Source organism: Triturus cristatus, chromosome 11 (assembly GCF_964204655.1).
Source record: "Triturus cristatus chromosome 11, aTriCri1.1, whole genome shotgun sequence".
Lineage (NCBI taxonomy): Eukaryota > Metazoa > Chordata > Amphibia > Caudata > Salamandridae > Triturus > Triturus cristatus.
In genome coordinates this window covers 891,575,744-891,593,664 of record NC_140594.1, presented here as the reverse complement: position 1 = coordinate 891,593,664, position 17,921 = coordinate 891,575,744, and the positions used below count along the sequence as shown (strand labels likewise).

The 17,921-nt window shown below is 42.8% G+C and overlaps 1 protein-coding gene across 7 annotated transcripts in view; it reads right to left on the bottom strand.

Moving 5' to 3' along the window:
• The window catches only part of PLCH1 (phospholipase C eta 1), a 944,957-nt gene that overhangs the window by 193,525 nt on the left and 733,511 nt on the right, over positions 1 to 17,921 (bottom strand). For all 7 annotated transcript variants that reach the window (XM_085634800.1, XM_085634805.1, XM_085634802.1 and 4 more), the window contains 2 exons: positions 11,619 to 11,726; positions 6,918 to 7,079 (listed from right to left, as the gene is read on the bottom strand). In XM_085634800.1, the coding sequence (XP_085490926.1) occupies positions 6,918 to 7,079; positions 11,619 to 11,726 (270 nt within the window). The remainder of the gene's footprint in view (positions 1 to 6,917; positions 7,080 to 11,618; positions 11,727 to 17,921) is intronic.

Genomic DNA, 17,921 nt, shown 5'->3' with positions numbered 1-17,921 from the left:
ATTCGACCAATGCTAAATCTTCCGATTAGCACGCCCCTGGTCCCCATGTTCCTGGATCTGGGCCAGAATAAGATGGGCTATAAGCAGCTAATGTTCTGGCACCGCCTGTCGTTGGTAAATGAGCTTACACCATATAGAGCAGAGACGATAGATCTCCTAAAGCGATACCAGGTTAACTCCATCCCATGGTTTAGCTGTTTGAAGAATCTACCGAAGAGTCTTGGGATGGAGGAATACTGGACTTCCCCAGAAAAATGTGGCCTTATTCCAAAGTATGGGGTAAAAAAGATCTACTGGGACGGCATTATGGAGAAGGAGGCGGCCAAACGGGTGGGCACTTTGACCCAAGAATTTACTCATTTTAAATTTGCTCCTTTTTATGAAGAAACCATCAATTAAATTGTCCCACCTTTAGCAAGGAAATTATTTATACAATACCATTTTAAAACCTTGCCAACTAAATTATTTTGCAAAAAGACGTGTAGCAATGTATCCGTAGACGACCAGTGTCCGGCATGTAATGCTTGTTCAGAATCACTAGTCCACCTGTTGTTTTTTTGCCCTAACTACAAAAATCTGAGGACCAAGTGGATTGTGCCATTATGCAGACTGATTGGTCCGGGACACTATTTGGAGGCTATGAGAATATTAGCCACGGATAAACGTAGGGTAGTGGTATTTGGTCAGGCCATATTCTGGTATGCACTATGGATCAAACGCTCTAAATGTATTACATAGTCTTCTAAATCATTGCATGTTAAAACTGGGGCTTTTTTTATCGACTTTTAACTCTGCATATTTTTTTAATAATGTTGTATATTGTATTTTGCATATTTTTAACCATTGTTGTATATTGTATTTTGGATGCCATTTTTATTGCTTGTACTACTTTTATAGCAACTTGCACTTTATAAGATCTTTGCGATCGAAAATAAAGTATTTGATGATGATGGTAACATTAGTTTATCCACAACTGGCATATTTGATTTACTTATAAGTCCCTAGTAAATTGTGCTACATGTGCCCAGGGCCAAGAAATCAAATGCTACTAGTGTGACTGCAGCACTGATTGTGCCACTCAACTAAGTAGTTCTTTAAACATGTCTCAGGCCAGCACTAAGGAGCCTGTTTGTGCAGTTTTTTTAACTGTCATGTTGACATGACAAGTTACATTTAAATTACTTGCCAGGCCCAAACCTTACTTATTATTACTTATAGGTCACCAATCCACCAATGTAGGCCCTGAACAGCCCATGGGCAGGGTGCAGTGTATTCAAAAAGTAGAATATGTACTTTCAAATTTACCATGTCCTGGTAGTGAAATACTGTTAAATTCATTTATAACTACTGCAGGGCTCATCTGTCCTGTAGGTTAACATTGAGATTCCCTTATTACATTTTATGAGTGATTTCCAATTGGAAGGATATGGGCCCCCCAAATTTAGTGTCTCTGGACTCACAATTTAAAAACACAACTTAAGGTGAAGTTGGTTTTTAAATTGCAGTTCTGAAAATGCCACTTTTAGAAAGTTGGCATTTTCTTATTTGAACCATTTGGTGCTTTCTGCCCGTCTCTGGAATACATGTCTAGGGTGGGTGGCAGCTGGCTATCTGCATTCCCTCTAGACAGACACGCACAAGAAAAGGTGTGACTGAGTACACATCTGCATGTTGTTGGGTCATCCTGAGCAGGGTGTGAGGGAGGAGCTGACACTTTGCACCCTAAAGTGCTGTGTCCTGTCTCTACACAAAGGATTGCATACCCTTCTGGCGTGAGACTGGAGCCAGGGCACGAAAGGCAGGGTCTTGTGCACTTCAAAGCATCTCTTTGAAGTCTCCCTACTTAAAAGGCTCAACTGGGAATAGGTACTAGGCTTCTGACACCACCAACTGAGAACACTTCTGGAACTGAGGACATTGTACCAGGACGAAGGACCACGTTGCTGAACTGCTTTGCTGTGTTGGCCTGCTGCTTCTTGACTAGGACTGGACCTGCATCTCTACATCCCTCAACCTAAGCAGTATCCAAGGGCTTGTTGGTTTGCTTCCTGCTGCTGAAGTCTCAGGGGTATCAACGTGAAGGAAAGTGCCATTTTTGCTTGGACATCCACCCCCCATTTTTTGCTCTAGATGCCGTGGTTGCAGAACTGGGGCCTGGTTAGCAGGCCTCAGTGCTCTTTCCCTCAAAATGTAATGTGAATTGGTTCACCCAATTGGCAAGATGCTTTAACCCCCATTATAAGTCTCTAGTATATGGTACCGGGGTGCCCAGGGTAGGGAGTTAAAGGGGTCACTAGGGATGCAGCACTATCTGTGCCACCCTGAGTGACCCAAGTAAAAGTAAAGTCTGTAGAGCTACTACCACACCCTGCACAAACAATTTCTCAGCTCACGTGAGGCTTTGCACACACCATGTGTGGCAGAGACACCTCACTGCCTTAAGGTATGTAGGCCATTCCTAAGGTAGGCCTACTAAAGCCCAGGAGGCAGGGTGAATTATTTTACAGACATATATATACCTCTACAGTAACCTTGCAATTCAAGCTTACTGTACGTGATCAGCAGTCCATAGGTTAACATGGACTGGCTACCGGACAAAACAGAGATGGCCAGCTCCACGATGGTACCATCGATTTCAGTCATGTTTGGTAACAAACACAGTGCTTTTTCATTTACCCCTGACAGGACTCTCGAGGCCAGGGTGAGTTGGCATGTACCATGGTGCCATCCTTAGAGGTTGCTCACTGAGCAACCAAGTTCCCTTGTGCTTTGGCAGGCTTTCTGAGCTGTTTGCCACCAAGACAGAAGCTGACCTCCTTCTGGTGTGTGCCATCACTCCAGAGAATGTGAGACAAAAGGCCTGGGCAGGAAGGAGCTCACACCTCCACCCTCCCAGGATGGCTAGTGAATGACCCAACAGTGCGGTGATTCTCAAAGGCTTCCCCGCCTTAGATATGTAAGTGACTTGTCTCCTAGTAAACACAAAAGGCCCCCCACTGCTACAGGAACTCGTGTTTGCGAGCAGGTGAGAAATTAGGTATGCAGGAGGCTAACACCCCCCAAAGGCTAGCCACACCTCTAGGGTGGGCTAGTGTGTCTATACAGTCAAGGATGGCCAGTTCTATCTTGAAAACTCCTAAGAATAGTGGGTTCTGGGTAGTCTGGTGTCCTTCACCCACCGGATGTTGTCACCTCAGGGGCTGATTAGCAGCAGGACTAGCAGCCTATTGGCTACTAGACCTCACACTTCTAAACACATCCTAAATCCAGGATTTAAGGGGAACCCCTGACACCAGCACTCCAGATCTGCTCTGAAGAAGAAAAGGAAAAAAGAGAAGCTGTGTCAGCACAAATCAGGACTCCACAAAGAAGAGGCACAAAGTACTGCACCTGTGGCAGCCCATCTGCACCGACCAGACAAAGAATTGTCCAGGACCAGAGACTGGTCCTAATAGGAAGAGGAACCGCTCTGCAAGTCAAAGACTTTGTCAGAACTCCCTAGGACTAGCGGTACTAGCCCCCTTCATTTGGAGGGCACAAACTGCACTTCCAAGATACAAGAAGGAATGACCAATGGGCTCCGTCGTGGACCAGGCCAAGCGTTACAGGCCAGGTGCCTTCTGAGAAGTGCAGTTCTGAGCCTCACCGAGTCTCAGGCCTCTACAGTGTTCCTAGGACCTGTGGAAGAAGATTGACCCAGCGTGACCTTTGTAAGGAACAAGGCTTGTTGGTAGTCCGGTTGACTACTAACTGCTTCACTCGAAGCCCCACGCGGAGGGCTCTTTATACCTCGTATCCCCTCTAACTCTGTGGTGCAGTTGTCAAGTTATTGCATTCCAGAGAAGGCTTTGTTGACACACCTGGTAAAGTCAGCACCCGCCATCCCGTTCAGCACCATGGATAGCCAGGCACACCTCTGCTCCCAAGACGCCTGAGCTAGGTAGAGCTGCTCTACCTGGTGATCACTGGTCCAGGGGACACTTCAAGCATTATGTCCAAGGGACTCCTCTGAACTCAAACTACAAGTATCATTTTGTCAAGTGTTGTTTTTGACAGCTCCGCTGGTCCCGGTCTGCACCAAAGACAGCCAAGTCACCTCTATCCCCGGACTCCATGATCAAGGCAAAACTTTTCAGACTGTCGAGGCTTGGTCTGTGGACCCACAAGACCTTAACTCCAAGTGGGTTCCATTGCACTCATCTCGCAAGTGACCAAGTGTTACCCGAGATTTTCTCCATTGACAGCAATGATAAAGTTTGACAGCTCTGCAAGTATTGATTTTATTATCACTGTAAATTTAAACCTGTGGTTATGAGAATTATACATACTTCATTCTGGTGTCTAATTGATATAAAATAAGCTCTATTTTTATAAATTGATGTCAGATTTTGTTCATGTCGTGTCAATTACTAATCACTGTGGGTACTGTAAAATGCTTAACACATGTTCCTCTGAGTAAGCCCCTCTGCTCTATGCCGCTCTACCAGGACTGAAAGAAGAATTACTGGTGTCAATCCGAGTTCCACCTCAGGGAATCGTGTTAATATTATATGGTAAGGCCTCACAGCCATACCACATAATATTACCACCTTGCTACACAAAGATTTCACTTCCATCTTCAAACTGCGCCTGTACTTTGCTTGCTTTAAGTCCTGCTCTACCAAATAGTGCCACCCCAGTCCCCTTGGAAGTGAGTGGAAAAGAGCTGCATCTGCCAAAACCTGCACATTTATGCTGTTGCACTGATCGGAACCGACATCTCCTGCTGCGAGATCAGGATTGATGCATCAATGCTGTCGCAGGAACCGGACCTGTACATTTTACTCAGAACGACCGCTTCAGAAACAACACATCACTGCCATTGCATGGAGAAGATCAACGCATCAACATTCCAGCATGGATTAACCAGGCCGATCGTCTTCAAAACCACCACAGTCAGAACCGGTGCTTTGCTCAAAGGAACCAATCCATCGCTACAGTTGCATGGAGAAACCCAGTGCAACACCCCAACTGTGCGGGGATCGGCGCCGCATCTCGTACTGCAGGAAGGATTAAGGTGCTTCTGCTCAGCGGGCCCTGCGTGGGTCCTGTAGCCAGCATGCGCTCCATCTCAGGCGGCCTAAACTCTTAACTTTGTTCTGGTCCAACACAACCAATTAAATCTTGTGTTTACATTTAACCTTTGAAAATTCATATCTCGACTTCTACTTATTAGATATTTTGTTGTTTTGGTCTTGTTTTATTCAAAAATTTAATAAGCTTTTTTTCTAAACAGGTGTGGCATCTTTCTGTAGTATTGTCACTGTGTTTCTGTGTTTTGTACATACAAATACTTTACACATTGCCTCTTAGGTAAGCCTGACTGCTCTGCGCCAAGCTACCAGAGGCTGAGCACAGGTTAATTTAGAGTGTGTTGCTAACTTACCCTGACTAGGATTGTTATTCCTGCTTGGAAAGGATGCATATCTCTGCCAACCAGATATCCAATTTCTAACATACACTATGCTACAAAAAGCCCACTTTCTGGGTACAGATCTCACTTTTTGCCAAATTTGGTATAATTCCATTCAGCCGTTGTGGCAGTAATGCTGTTCAATGTTCCCATGGAAAATTGCATGGGAAAACGTATTTTGGGACCCTCTATTTTGCAGCTCCCACTTGATGGACTACCTCAAAAAATTCTAGAAAGCAGCTGACTTCGATGATCCTTTTTTGGGAAAGTTCTATCAAAATTGGCAAAACAAAAAATCTATTTCATTCAGAAGCCTTGTCTGACATTTCCATATCTACATGGGGGCATCAGAAATTGTGGAATATTAGAAATTTTGGATAACATGAAGGAACACCTAAAGGAGTCCTTCTAAAATCAACATGGTATCAACAGTACCAGCAGGTCCCTCACTGCGTGAAGGGTAAGCAAAGCTGCAGTGCCTCATTTTTAAAAATAAAAATGTAAGTGTAAGGCTCAATGTTTTCCTTAAGAGCACACCAGTGAGCCTGCTGAATGGCAGAATTGCCAAATACCAAGGCTGTAGTCAAAGTATCGATTACATCTCATGCTTCTTTTATCCATATCCCAATACTTTCTGTCTTTTTATATCACTCGTGCTACAATGTTTATTCGTCCCTTTATGATATATTGAAAGGCAGTGGTATTATGTTAGGCTGATGGCGCTACACAGGAGAGTGACACAGATATTAATGTGGAAAATTATATCTTGTTCTTGGTGCTGCAGGGAGAGGAGAACCACCACACTCCCCAAAACCGGTAGCAAAAGATACCCCCAAACATTAAAGAAAACACCCCAGCAAACAATATGTCGTCAAAGGAATTATCTAAACGTGCATCATGTAAGCACAAAATCTGAACACATAGAGTAAGTAGTTGTTCTTATTTTCCTTTTTAATCCGTACTCGGATACACACGGCTTTTGGCGTCCGGAGAATCAAGCGTGAAACTCACGATACAGAAATAGAGCAAGACACTGGGACCATTGTAATAGACGCACGATTAGTGTGGATGCCGCTAAAAACCAGAACCCCTTGTGGGTTGGAAATATCACCACAATATAAAGAAAACATAAGGAAGGAACATAGCCTTCGCAAGACGGTTTCCCATGTTAAGCGACGAAACATGTGTCGGCTGTTGTGAAAGGATGATCTGAAGACTGAAGGATGCTGGGGTGTTTTCTTTATCGTCCCTTTATGACTTCTGTCAGGGTTTTCCTGTTTTTATCATTCTTATTATGTTTCTCTTGTCTGTCTGAGCCAAACTCTGGGGATGAAAAAGTATTTCCACATCCCCAAAATTGATCGCCTGCGTGTTGTAATGTTAAATATCGAGTAAGGAATATCATTGAGATGGAAATACCAAACGGTAAGGTTAGAGAAAAATACACATCTAAACAGTGCCTTACCTCTTTCAGATTGACATTTAGACCTTCATGTGTTGCTTTCAATAAGGCTCGGACGGTAAAACTATCTGGCTCTTCTTTGTCCCTTATTTGAGATTCTTTTATTAGAGATTCCAGTTTTTTTCGTATAAAGGATTCCACCTGATGTTCTGTTGTTCCATTACTCTGAAAAGAGAAACACATTCATATAAAAATAGTAATTCAAACATGAATACATATCTACTTCAGAACACAAATGGTCCGAGGATATTATTGCTCAGTTCATATTCAGAAACGTATGTACTTGCATAGTACCTATATAGCTCCATACCGCACACAGTAAAGTACTTTTTCCCCTTTCAAGTATGTATTACATCACACATCTGTTGTAAACGGATGTTATCTCTGAGCACAGGCAGGAAATCTCTCAGCAACCAGTCTCTGTTGTAATACAACCACAGAATACAAACATTGATGCTTAGAAAAGTAATTGTGTGTTTTACAGAGAGACTTGACATAACTATATGCAATCTCAAAGAACCTGTACAAACAAAAGTAATGGCAATACTTTCGACTTCTTTCCATGAAAACTCTGAATTTGAGCTGTACTGTACTAAACCCCTTTCCCACTCCCGGGTGACTAGGCTTGCTAAACATTTTTAAGTAATCATATTTTGGGTACTGCGGAGATTTTGGACATGATAAATGCTTTTTCACGAGTGAAAATACACTTTCTTCTCAGACTCCACACATATCCGACTATCTACTCAAATTACTTTTCCAGAGACCTTGTCTCATATTTGCTACTTTGGATGGATAATTCCCAACTACTTCCCAAAACAAATCCTGAAAAGGGCTCCAAACGCCACTGATTTTCACATTCTTCTCTTCACGCTGCGTCTTGCAACAACCTAAATGTTTCATCAACCCGATGCACCAAAAACATCTTCTTGACTCTATTAAGGCTTTCGGGGAATCATTGTTCATGAACCACTCTTTTTCTCCCTTTCCTGTAACACTAACCCTCCCCTCCATCACCAAAATCCTAAATATGTTGAAAGAAGAACCCAGAGTTTGTTAATGATATCATATAAATGGCACTAGTGTATACATTTTACAGCGAAAAGACTCCGCGGCAGATTATCCTATCGGGTGATAGTACACTTTACAAATATACATAACACAATATGAGATGCAGTTTCAATGTCAGAGCTAGAGAAATAGTTAGAAAACCTGACAGTGCAAAATTAGTATATAGCCTTGGGATTATTTCCCTCGTGGAGTCTAACCTGTCCCAGTGCTGATAAACATTAATAAGAAGATTTTCTATTTAAAATACTTGTATTGTGAAGAATAAAGCGGTTCATTTCAGAAATATATTATTTTAAGAGAATGAATTATTGTTAGCAAGGAGGAATCTTGTTTGGGTAGGCTACGAACAGCCTGCAAATAGGTTCATCGAAATGATGTCTAAGAAATGAGGACAAATGTTAAAAATGTAAGACGATGGTATGGACAATAGACTGCTTGCTGTTTTAGGAGATTATACATGATTAAGAACAATTGATATGAATGATGAACCATACTTCTGAAACACTGCTTTTTGTTTGCTGAATTATTGGCTTTATAAAATATTTATCGCCTAATGATGAGATAGCGTAATCCTAAAGCACGTCAAGATTTCATAACTTTTTGTCATTATAAAGAGGACAATGAACAGAATAAATATTGATTTTGTAATTAACAAATACATACAAATAAATGCAGTGAATTTTTTTTTTAAAAGTTCATCTATTTTGGTGTACTCTGGACAAAGCAACTTCCCTCAACACATTGGATTAGTTCCATTCTCCAAGGTAGGATGTGGTTTTCTGAGCAGTAACACGGAAAAATGTAGAACCTTGTTCAGAAAACAAGGGTGACTGGAAACATATACATAAAACAGGATGAAGGCTGCAAGTCCCCCATCCCAACTCACCCTCCAAAGTATGACCATCCATACAGAAAACTCCAATCAAACAGTTAGGGCCATGCAACAAACTCAGCCATCAGTTACCAAAGACTATTTCCAGCCCTGGGCTTTCATTTATTAAAACAGTGGCAGCACATTCTGAGAGTTCTAATTTTAGCTCAGTTGCATTAAACCTATTAGACCGATGTTCAAGATAACAATGATTTGTGAAAATAAAGCAAAGAGTTTGAAAATAGGTGCATTGTAGCCAATAAATAAGTTGGGCAGTAGGCATAAGGAAACAGTCCCCACAATAAGAAAGTTGATGTTAGAAGAACTCAACCCATGAATTTGGAGGTTAATGTATCCTCTTTCAATAGCTGAATCCTGAGAAATTGGAGCACAGTTAACTGATCATAAGCAAGGTCATGAAATGGAAACTTTAAAGGAAGATCCTTAAAAGAAATGAGAAGCCTATACCTGGGCACCTTGAAACCTGGGTTGTATCAGAAGAAACATTAGGATACTCCAGTACAAGAGGACTGAATGAAAATCAAGTTGATTGTAGCAACACAGAGCACAGAGGCTCCACAAAAATAGGATTGAAAGCATCAGTTGAGGGAAAGGGAGGTCTCATAAAAACAGTAATTGTAGGAATAGAAGCACCAACATCTTACTAAATTATATCCCTTCTTTTTATGCTTGTGTTGAGAAATGCTCAGATAGAATACCAGATTTCACATGCTATTCTCTGTCATGGCTGATACTTCCTTGAGTCATAGCATGGCTCACTAGGAGGATTTACTGGCCAGCTTAAGGATATATGGGGGGTGTGGTATATGTTTGTGGGCAATTTAACTTAAACATGATCAGCCCTAAGGCAGCTATAATCAGCAGTGGTTAAAGCATTCTTCAAAGTAAAAGTCAAGGCAGGTTCAGAAGTGAAAAACCAGAAAGCACTTGAAAATGTGTGTTTGTGTCTCTGTTTAGATACCATTATGGTCTAGTCACACATATGTTGGAGGGTTTCCTCCTAAACCTGTGAGAAACACCCACCATCAGGGAGTACAGACCTCTTGCCAGCAACTAAGAGCCAGCATAGCATCTGTATATTTCTGTCAATGCAGATAAAATAAATTGTATCCTAGGAGATTTGTGGAGTGCTGATCTCACTCATTTGCAAGAGCTTGATGAGGGAGGGGTTGTTGTTCTTGGAACACTTATAGTGCATAAGAGGCATAAGGATGCCACTTTCTCCAATAGCTACTAGTAGTGCACATGATTTATTGCACACTTGAAATAACTTAAAGGCAAGAATGTTAAAAACATTTATGTGGAGACTTTTGGGTTAAATGGGAAATGTGTCTGCCTTGTGCTTAGCATAGCCACCCATAGTCAAAAGTGTTAAAAAAAATAATAAGAGAACGGCGTGCCAGAGAAGAATGTGATCTTGAAGCTGCATCTAAGAGTTACTAGCCTGACATTCAACTTCTGAAAACAGCTGAAACCTCCAACTGAAACTGTGGGGAGATATGACGAACTACCCAGGCAATCCGATCTGTTATTTTCACCTTTGTAACTCTTCATTTTTAAGAGGTCCCACTTATCATTCTCCAATAACATTAACTATAGGGGGGGGATGGGGGGAGCGACAGCAAATGGAAGCAAATTGAAACTCTGCAGGAAAACCTACATCGGGACACAGATCTGTGTAGAATTCATGCAAAATCTTTTATTCATTGCTTCATAAGCTAGGTCTTCCTTCAGAGTTTCCAAAATGGACATGACCAAAATAATCTGTACCTCTCATAGTGTCAACATTCATGCTGCCCCTGCTGCACAAAGACTGCCTGACGTTATGAAGCAAGATGACGGCCAGTGCCGCCCTTATGCCAACGCATGCACTGTCCCTGCTGTACATGGGAATTGGAGTTCCCAGACCTTATAAACTGGCAAAATGGAGTTATGCGGCAGAGGTGGTCCAAATTATGCAGACGGGTTTCATTAATTTTGTGGCAAGAAAAGCTAAATTATGAGGAGTAATGCAGCACATTTTTTGTTAGTATTACCTGATTATTTTGCCATTTGTACACGTTAACACTATCGGGGCAAAGGTTTCACCCCATTAGTACACCTTTGTCACACAAATAAGCGTTAGAAATGTGACCAGACAACCTCTGCAAAGAGACTTTCACTGCACAGCAACATGGGTTGCAGTGTTTTTAGTAACTTTTAATCTGTTTGAGCTAGAATTTTTTTTCCAGAAATCTTCAGATTATGCAGCTGAAGGATTGACTAGCACATGTGGCAAATCCATAAATATGCGGAAACTCTGCTGCAGCAAAATTGCATATTTTATTGGCCTTGCTTATAAAGGAGCTCAGACACGCTCCTTTATATGATCTCACAACTTCTTGAGGAGTTCCAATACCCTCATAATAAACAGCATAAGGTACTTTATCCAAAACAGAATAGTTTGGGTTTTGTCAAAGTTAACTGCGGGTGATGATATGGTAGGGCAAATTGCCATGTTCCTGCTGAACGTATAACGGAGAATTCAAGAGCCTTAATCTCCCTACGAAAACATGCATTTCTTTTTATTTTAAACATCTAAATTAATAAATCTGAGATGCCACTACGAATGCACAGAAGGCAGTCATTTTGCAAGATTCAAATTCTGCAAACTGGTGATTCAATTTTAAACATTTTCTTTAACACGTATTTCCTCATCAAATTCTACACTACTTGAAAATTACTAATTCTTGTATACTTACAAAACAATAAGTCAATTTGCAGTCATCTTCAATTTCATCGGCACTATCTTCGTCAGAAACCTCGCCCTCGGAAGCATCATCCCCAAGGTGATATGGCAGCTTCTTACCCTGAAAAGAAATGCAATTATTTGAGTCTTAAGAGCGAACACACTTTGGAATCTTTCCAAATCTCTTTTTCTCAAATCTTCATTTCCGTGAGAAAAACGCAATTTTTACTATTGTCGGAAAGGAAATTTGCAATTTGTGGGATCACACTGTACTTATTAGAATGGGCTCACAGTTTAATAATAAAGAATTTAGTTTTTAACTATCATTATTTCAATTTTAAATCAGAAAAGGCAATATAATATCAAAAATACATTATTGTATGTTTAAGATATAAAAGCTGAAGGATTCTCGTATCTGCAAAATGGAGGAAATGTCAGAATATATTGGGCAGCATAAGCAATGCTCTTTATCTTGTTTTTGACAGATGTGCAATAAGCATTTCTGCCATTTTTCTAAATGAGTACTTTTACTCATCTAGACACTAATGGGTTATCATGCTGTTCGAAAACATGATTTGCATGAAAGTTGTGCAAGGTGCCAGGCCATGTTAAGCAAGAATAATCTATTTAAATGAAAACTCAGACCTCGTATACTTGAAATTGTATACATCACTTTAGTTAGCATGAATTAAGGTTTTATTCCATTAAAAGCACTCATATTTTCTACAGTGTGTCAGTGTAGAAAAGGAAGCAATTTAAATGGTTTTCTTATATATATGTATGTCTAAAGCACACAGTGAAAATAAAAAGCAAAAATGTAGCATGCAATAGAAAGCAAGACATCTCTGCATGTTGCTGATAACTGATATGTATCGACTTAAAAGGTACTCAGATTTTAAAAACATGAAAATAAACTTGAAGGGATTCAAACTCTTGACTTTTCCATTACACACTGATGTGCACGGATCTCGCTCTGGTAGTCAGGCAACAGTAGTTCGGAAAAACAAACGAGTCCGAGGATAATCAAGCAAAAAAACTCATTGTGTTTTATTTAGACTAACCATTAACCATTTCATTGCCCTGAAACTACGATTCTGAACAACTGGGCAAAACAACAATAGGAAGCACAGGGTGCTAGAGAAATGAGGGGGTCATACCCATTTTTCTAAACAGATTGGGGCGTGTTTCCAAAACCAGTCTAAACTACACATCACCTGTTTGATGCTACTGTCATTTACGCCTTTAGGACAAGACCTAGTTGCAAGATCCACTCCAATGCTAAATTGGAGTACTCAGTGACATGTCATTGTGGTGCCGTATTTGAACAAATTGCTAGGCATCAGTGTCATGAACCATATGATAGCAAATACATTGTAGAACTACTGTCTGCAGAATAATTTGACACTGTTGATGGAATACCTGTCATGGCTTAAAAAAATTCATTATAGATTGGCAGTCTCTGCCAGAACCACAGTTCGTTCTAGCACATACGACTGACAGAAGATTTTTACCTCTTAGTGCTAAGAGTGCAGGTCTATTCTGCAGCTGTCATTGCAGGCTGACCAGGCAATCTATCAATATTTCACACCAGCCTCACTATACACTGTTGCTGACTCATTCCTCCTTAAATGGTACCTTATCTCTGTAAAACGAAGTAGAAAGCTTTCAAACTATATGTGCCTAATGAACTCTAGTCACATTGGCTCAGACACTGCATGTCTTGATGGAAGCTCTTCACAATAATAATAAAGATGAAACGTGCTACTGCACTAGTGGCACTCACTGTGGAAATGTATATTCAATTGTAAGTAAAGTCCATGTGGTCACTAACCATCTACGGCAAAAAAGAACTGTAGATCTCTTCTTCCCATTTAGCTTCAGCACAATATTGCTTCCTCTTATCTAAATAGCAGCTCAATGTATACACAGATAAATTATATAAAACCCCTATGTGAACTGTCCTTATGCTGAAATAAGTTTTGTTTTTACAAGCCGTGCCCAACATGCACACTAGCACAGCACAGCACTGTTCATTAATGACAAAATCAAAATAATTAATTGAGGAAGGGACTTATGGGGCCATAATCCATAATCCTCATTCTGCATCTGTGGAAAAGACCTATTTAATCATTGTACGTATAACATAGTCTTCTGGACATATAAGGACACTACCAATTAACTGTTAATCTTCATTGAAGGAACTCTTGTGATTATAGGTTAGACAGCCCAGTCTTCCACACGTTCTTCGACCTACAGCACGCCCTGAAGTTGTAATAGACAAAACATTTATCAGTTGAACTCATTTCACAGGTTTGAATGACAGATGACATTCAGTTGAGCCCACTGTTACCACAAGATGTAAGGCAGCAGCAGGTAGAAAGCACAATTAGTATTCTTGCCTGAAAACAAACATCCAATAAGTCACAATTGCACCGTCACAGCAACCATGTACGAGTGCTGAAGGGAGGGAAGATCATTCTTATGGAAGAGGAAGCCTCACACACAATGTTGTGTCATGCTTCATCATCGGCAACCTCTCCCCACCCTAGAAGGACAGTACCTCCAGGGCGGACTCAACCTGCTGTTGGAGTTGGCGCAGGTGGAAGAAGTTCTTACACAAAAGATACTGGACAGCGAAGGAATCCACATCAGTGAATTAAAAATACCTTAATGTATACCAGCTAATTAATGGATACATTAGATAAGGTTAAAAAATGTGCGAGACTTTCTCTTCCATAAGGATGACATTGCCTTCCTTCAGCACTCGCGCATGGGAGTTGTGAATGTTTAAGTGTGACTTATGAGATGTTTGTTTTCAGGCAAGAACACTAATTGTACGTTCTACTTGCAGCTGTAGTATATCTTGCAGTAACAGTCTCTTTCAAGAGGGCGTACAGCTGCCTACCATCTCCTCTCTTCGGTGTGTTGTGTGTTCGCTGGAACCCATTCAGAGTTTATGCTTTTCCATCATGAAACTACTCCCCGGATGTTTTCTCAACACCCACCTTTTTGTGGAACACTTGTTCTCGGAGTACTTTGCTGGGCAACCTAAACAAGGTACCAGCCTCTCTCAGAACTCTTCAGATCAATTCTCACCTCCTCCTCCTTCCTTCCCGTGAAGTCTGATCTCGAACAAAATCCAGCTGGATCTACCAACTATTTGACCCCCCCAGGAGAGAGTTAATCTGCTAGAATGGTGATTTTCAGTGGAGTCTTGCACTGATAGACTTTGCTAGCTTTATAACTTATTAATTAAACCGGAGCATTGGGAACTAAGAAAGCCCACAATAACTATTAAACTGTCCAGCTATGCATCCGTTTGGGAAGGGGCAGTGAGGCTTCTAACATCTGGAAGAAATATTTCATAACTAAATGCTTTGCACATACATTGACATTAATCTGAAACATGCACATGCATTTACTGTGTGATATTCTTGTTAAAGTTAACTGCAGCAAATGTAGGCCTCAATTTCAAATTGCGGATGTGCAGATGCCATATTCCTTTCTTGTGTATTTTTCCCTCTTCTCGTAATAGGTGAAAAGCTGTAACAGTAAATGTCAAAAGAGGTCTCATTTGTGTTATTGCCTCATTACAATATTTATCTTTGAGTATTTATCAGAGAGCAAAATAATGATCGAGCACCTGGGAATGAGAACATCCTGAAATATTTTTTTTTCCATCTTGTTGCAGATATTGAGCGGAAGGTCGCTTAAACCGTTTGGTGTGTGTGTCGGCCAATGGCCCGATGGTGCGTCGAATGGCCATTGGCTGACATTGGGGAGGGTGGTAGGGAATCGAAATTTGCCTAGCAGGGTAACGGTAAGTTTCAATTCTATTAAGGACACGGAGGCGAGGATTATGCTTTTCCTTTCTCCGCTTTATTATTATGTAAAACTCACAGCAGCCAGAAAAGCAGAACAAGAGTGAACTTATAACCAGAAATAGGAAAAAACATCCTTTGGTCACCAGAAAACAACTCAAAAAGTTCATTGCGAAAACATCAACTCCCATCAGTCCGAGGGATAACCCAGCGTCCAAGTCCTTTCACGCTGTCCATGACCCTTAGAAAGCTCCTCCATTCCGTGAAGCCCTCCTCTTTCTTCGCGCAATTCACGCCTGGACATCACTGATCTTGCTTAGCTCCATCATTCCCTGCATGTAAAGAAACACGAGACTTTACTACTGGTTACGCGGCCCAGCCGGCAACACAACATCCCACAAGAAGGTCTCAAAGCGGCAAATCAACAGCTGAGTGAAAAACTGGAAACTGGATTACTTACAGCAGAACGGGGGGGTCCGCACCATCGTGCAACGGGAGGGATAATCCTCGCCTCCGTGTCCTTAATAGAATTGAAACTTACCGTTACCCTGCTAGGCAAATTTCGATTCTATGGCAGGACCGGAGGCTCCGATTATGCTAGTTCAAAGCTTACTTACCACCAACTGAGCCACATCTACCACCGGTTTAAAATAAAACCTCTTGAAGGTGGAATCGGAAGACCAATCTGCCGCTCGCATAAGATCCTCCAAGCGAGCTCCCAAAGAAAACGCCTTAGACGCCATCGCGCCCCTGGCCGAATGCGCTCCAAACTGCTTAGTATCAATACCCGCCTCTTGCATGACCCACCGCACCCACCTGGCTATCGTGGGCGAGGAGACAGCTTTGTGCGGTTTTCTCAAGGCAATAAGCAGTTGCCTTTCGCCCGGAGGGCGTAATTCAAGAGTCATGTCCTCATACGTCTTTAGACAATTTACCACACACAGTTTGGGCGCATCCGTAAAAGCCGGATAAGAGATAGTCCTTGAATCCGATTTGGTACGTCGACCCAACGTAAAAGTAACCCCTTCCGGGGAGAAGGTTCGTGCCGTAACGTCCAACGCCCGGACGTCCGAAACCCGGCGACAGGAAACTAGACATAACAACATGGCTAGCTTACCGGAGAGTTCCTTCAAGGAAAGATACTTATTCCGCTGCCAGGATAAGAAAAGATTCAAGACCAAATTGACGTCCCAGAGGACCGAGTAGCGCGGTTCCGGGGGAAGAGACAGACGGATACCCCGCAAGAGGCGACAAACAAACGGGTGCTCCCCGATCGAGGCTCCGTCTACCGGACAATGAGCTGCAGAAATCGCCGAGCGAACCGCGTTAATAGAGCGGTAAGCCAGACCCTCCGTGGCCAATTCAGCCAGAAAATTCAACAGGGGAACGACGCCTGCGACCATGGGATCAAGACCCCGTCGAAGACACCAACGCATCCACTTCGTCCATGCGGACCGATAGCGTTTAGAAGTACTGTCGGCCCAGGCCCTTGACAAGAGACCTTGAGCCGATCCCGAAAGGCCTGGGAGCGACCAGCGTCTCCTGAAAGCCTCCATGCCATGAGGCGGAGAGATCCTTGGCGAATGAGGTGGTGCTGCTCCCCTTGCGGATTCAGAAGGAGATGAGGAAGCGGGGGGAGTAGGATTGGAGAATCCCAAGAAAGTTCCAGAAGAACTGGAAACCAAACTTGAGACCTCCAACAAGGCGTCACCACCACTAAATCCGCTTCCAGGAGCCGGACCCGGGTTGCCGTTCGTATCACCATCGAAAACGGTGGGAAGGCATAACCGTTCTCGTGGCTCCAGTCCTGGAGAAACGCGTCCGTGGCCTCCGCTAGCGGATCGGGCCTCCAACTGAAGAAGCGTGGGAGCTGGTGGTCGAGGCGGGACGCAAAAAGATCCACCGAGAACGGGCCCCAGAGGCCGTTCAACCACTGAAAGACCAGGACATCCAGCTGCCATAGGCTGGAGTCCCTCAGATGCCTGGAATGCCAATCTGCCACCTGGTTGGCCTGGCCCGGCAGGTACTCCGCCGTCACCGAAATTTGGTGTGCCAAGCAATACTCCCAAAATTCCTTCGCGAGATGCGCCAAGGTCCGGGACCGGGGACCTCCCAGTCGGTTGACATAACGGACCGCTGAAACGTTGTCCATCTTCAAAAGCACACACGCGGTCGCTTGGCGCTTGGTCCAACAACGGACAGCGAATGAACCCGCCAAAAGCTCCAAAGCGTTGATATGCAACTTCTGCTCCTCTGACGACCAGACGCCGCCTGTAGAAAAATCTCCGCACCGGGCACCCCATCCTGACCTGCTTGCGTCCGATTCTATGACCAAATCCGGTGCCGAGCCGAAGATTGCACGGCCGTTCCAGGCCTCCATGTGTGTCAACCACCATGACATTTCCTCTTTGGCCTCCTCCGACAGGGGGACTGCCTGGTCGTATGAAAGCCCCCTTCTGAGATGATGCGCCTTCAGGCGCTGCAATGCCCGGTAA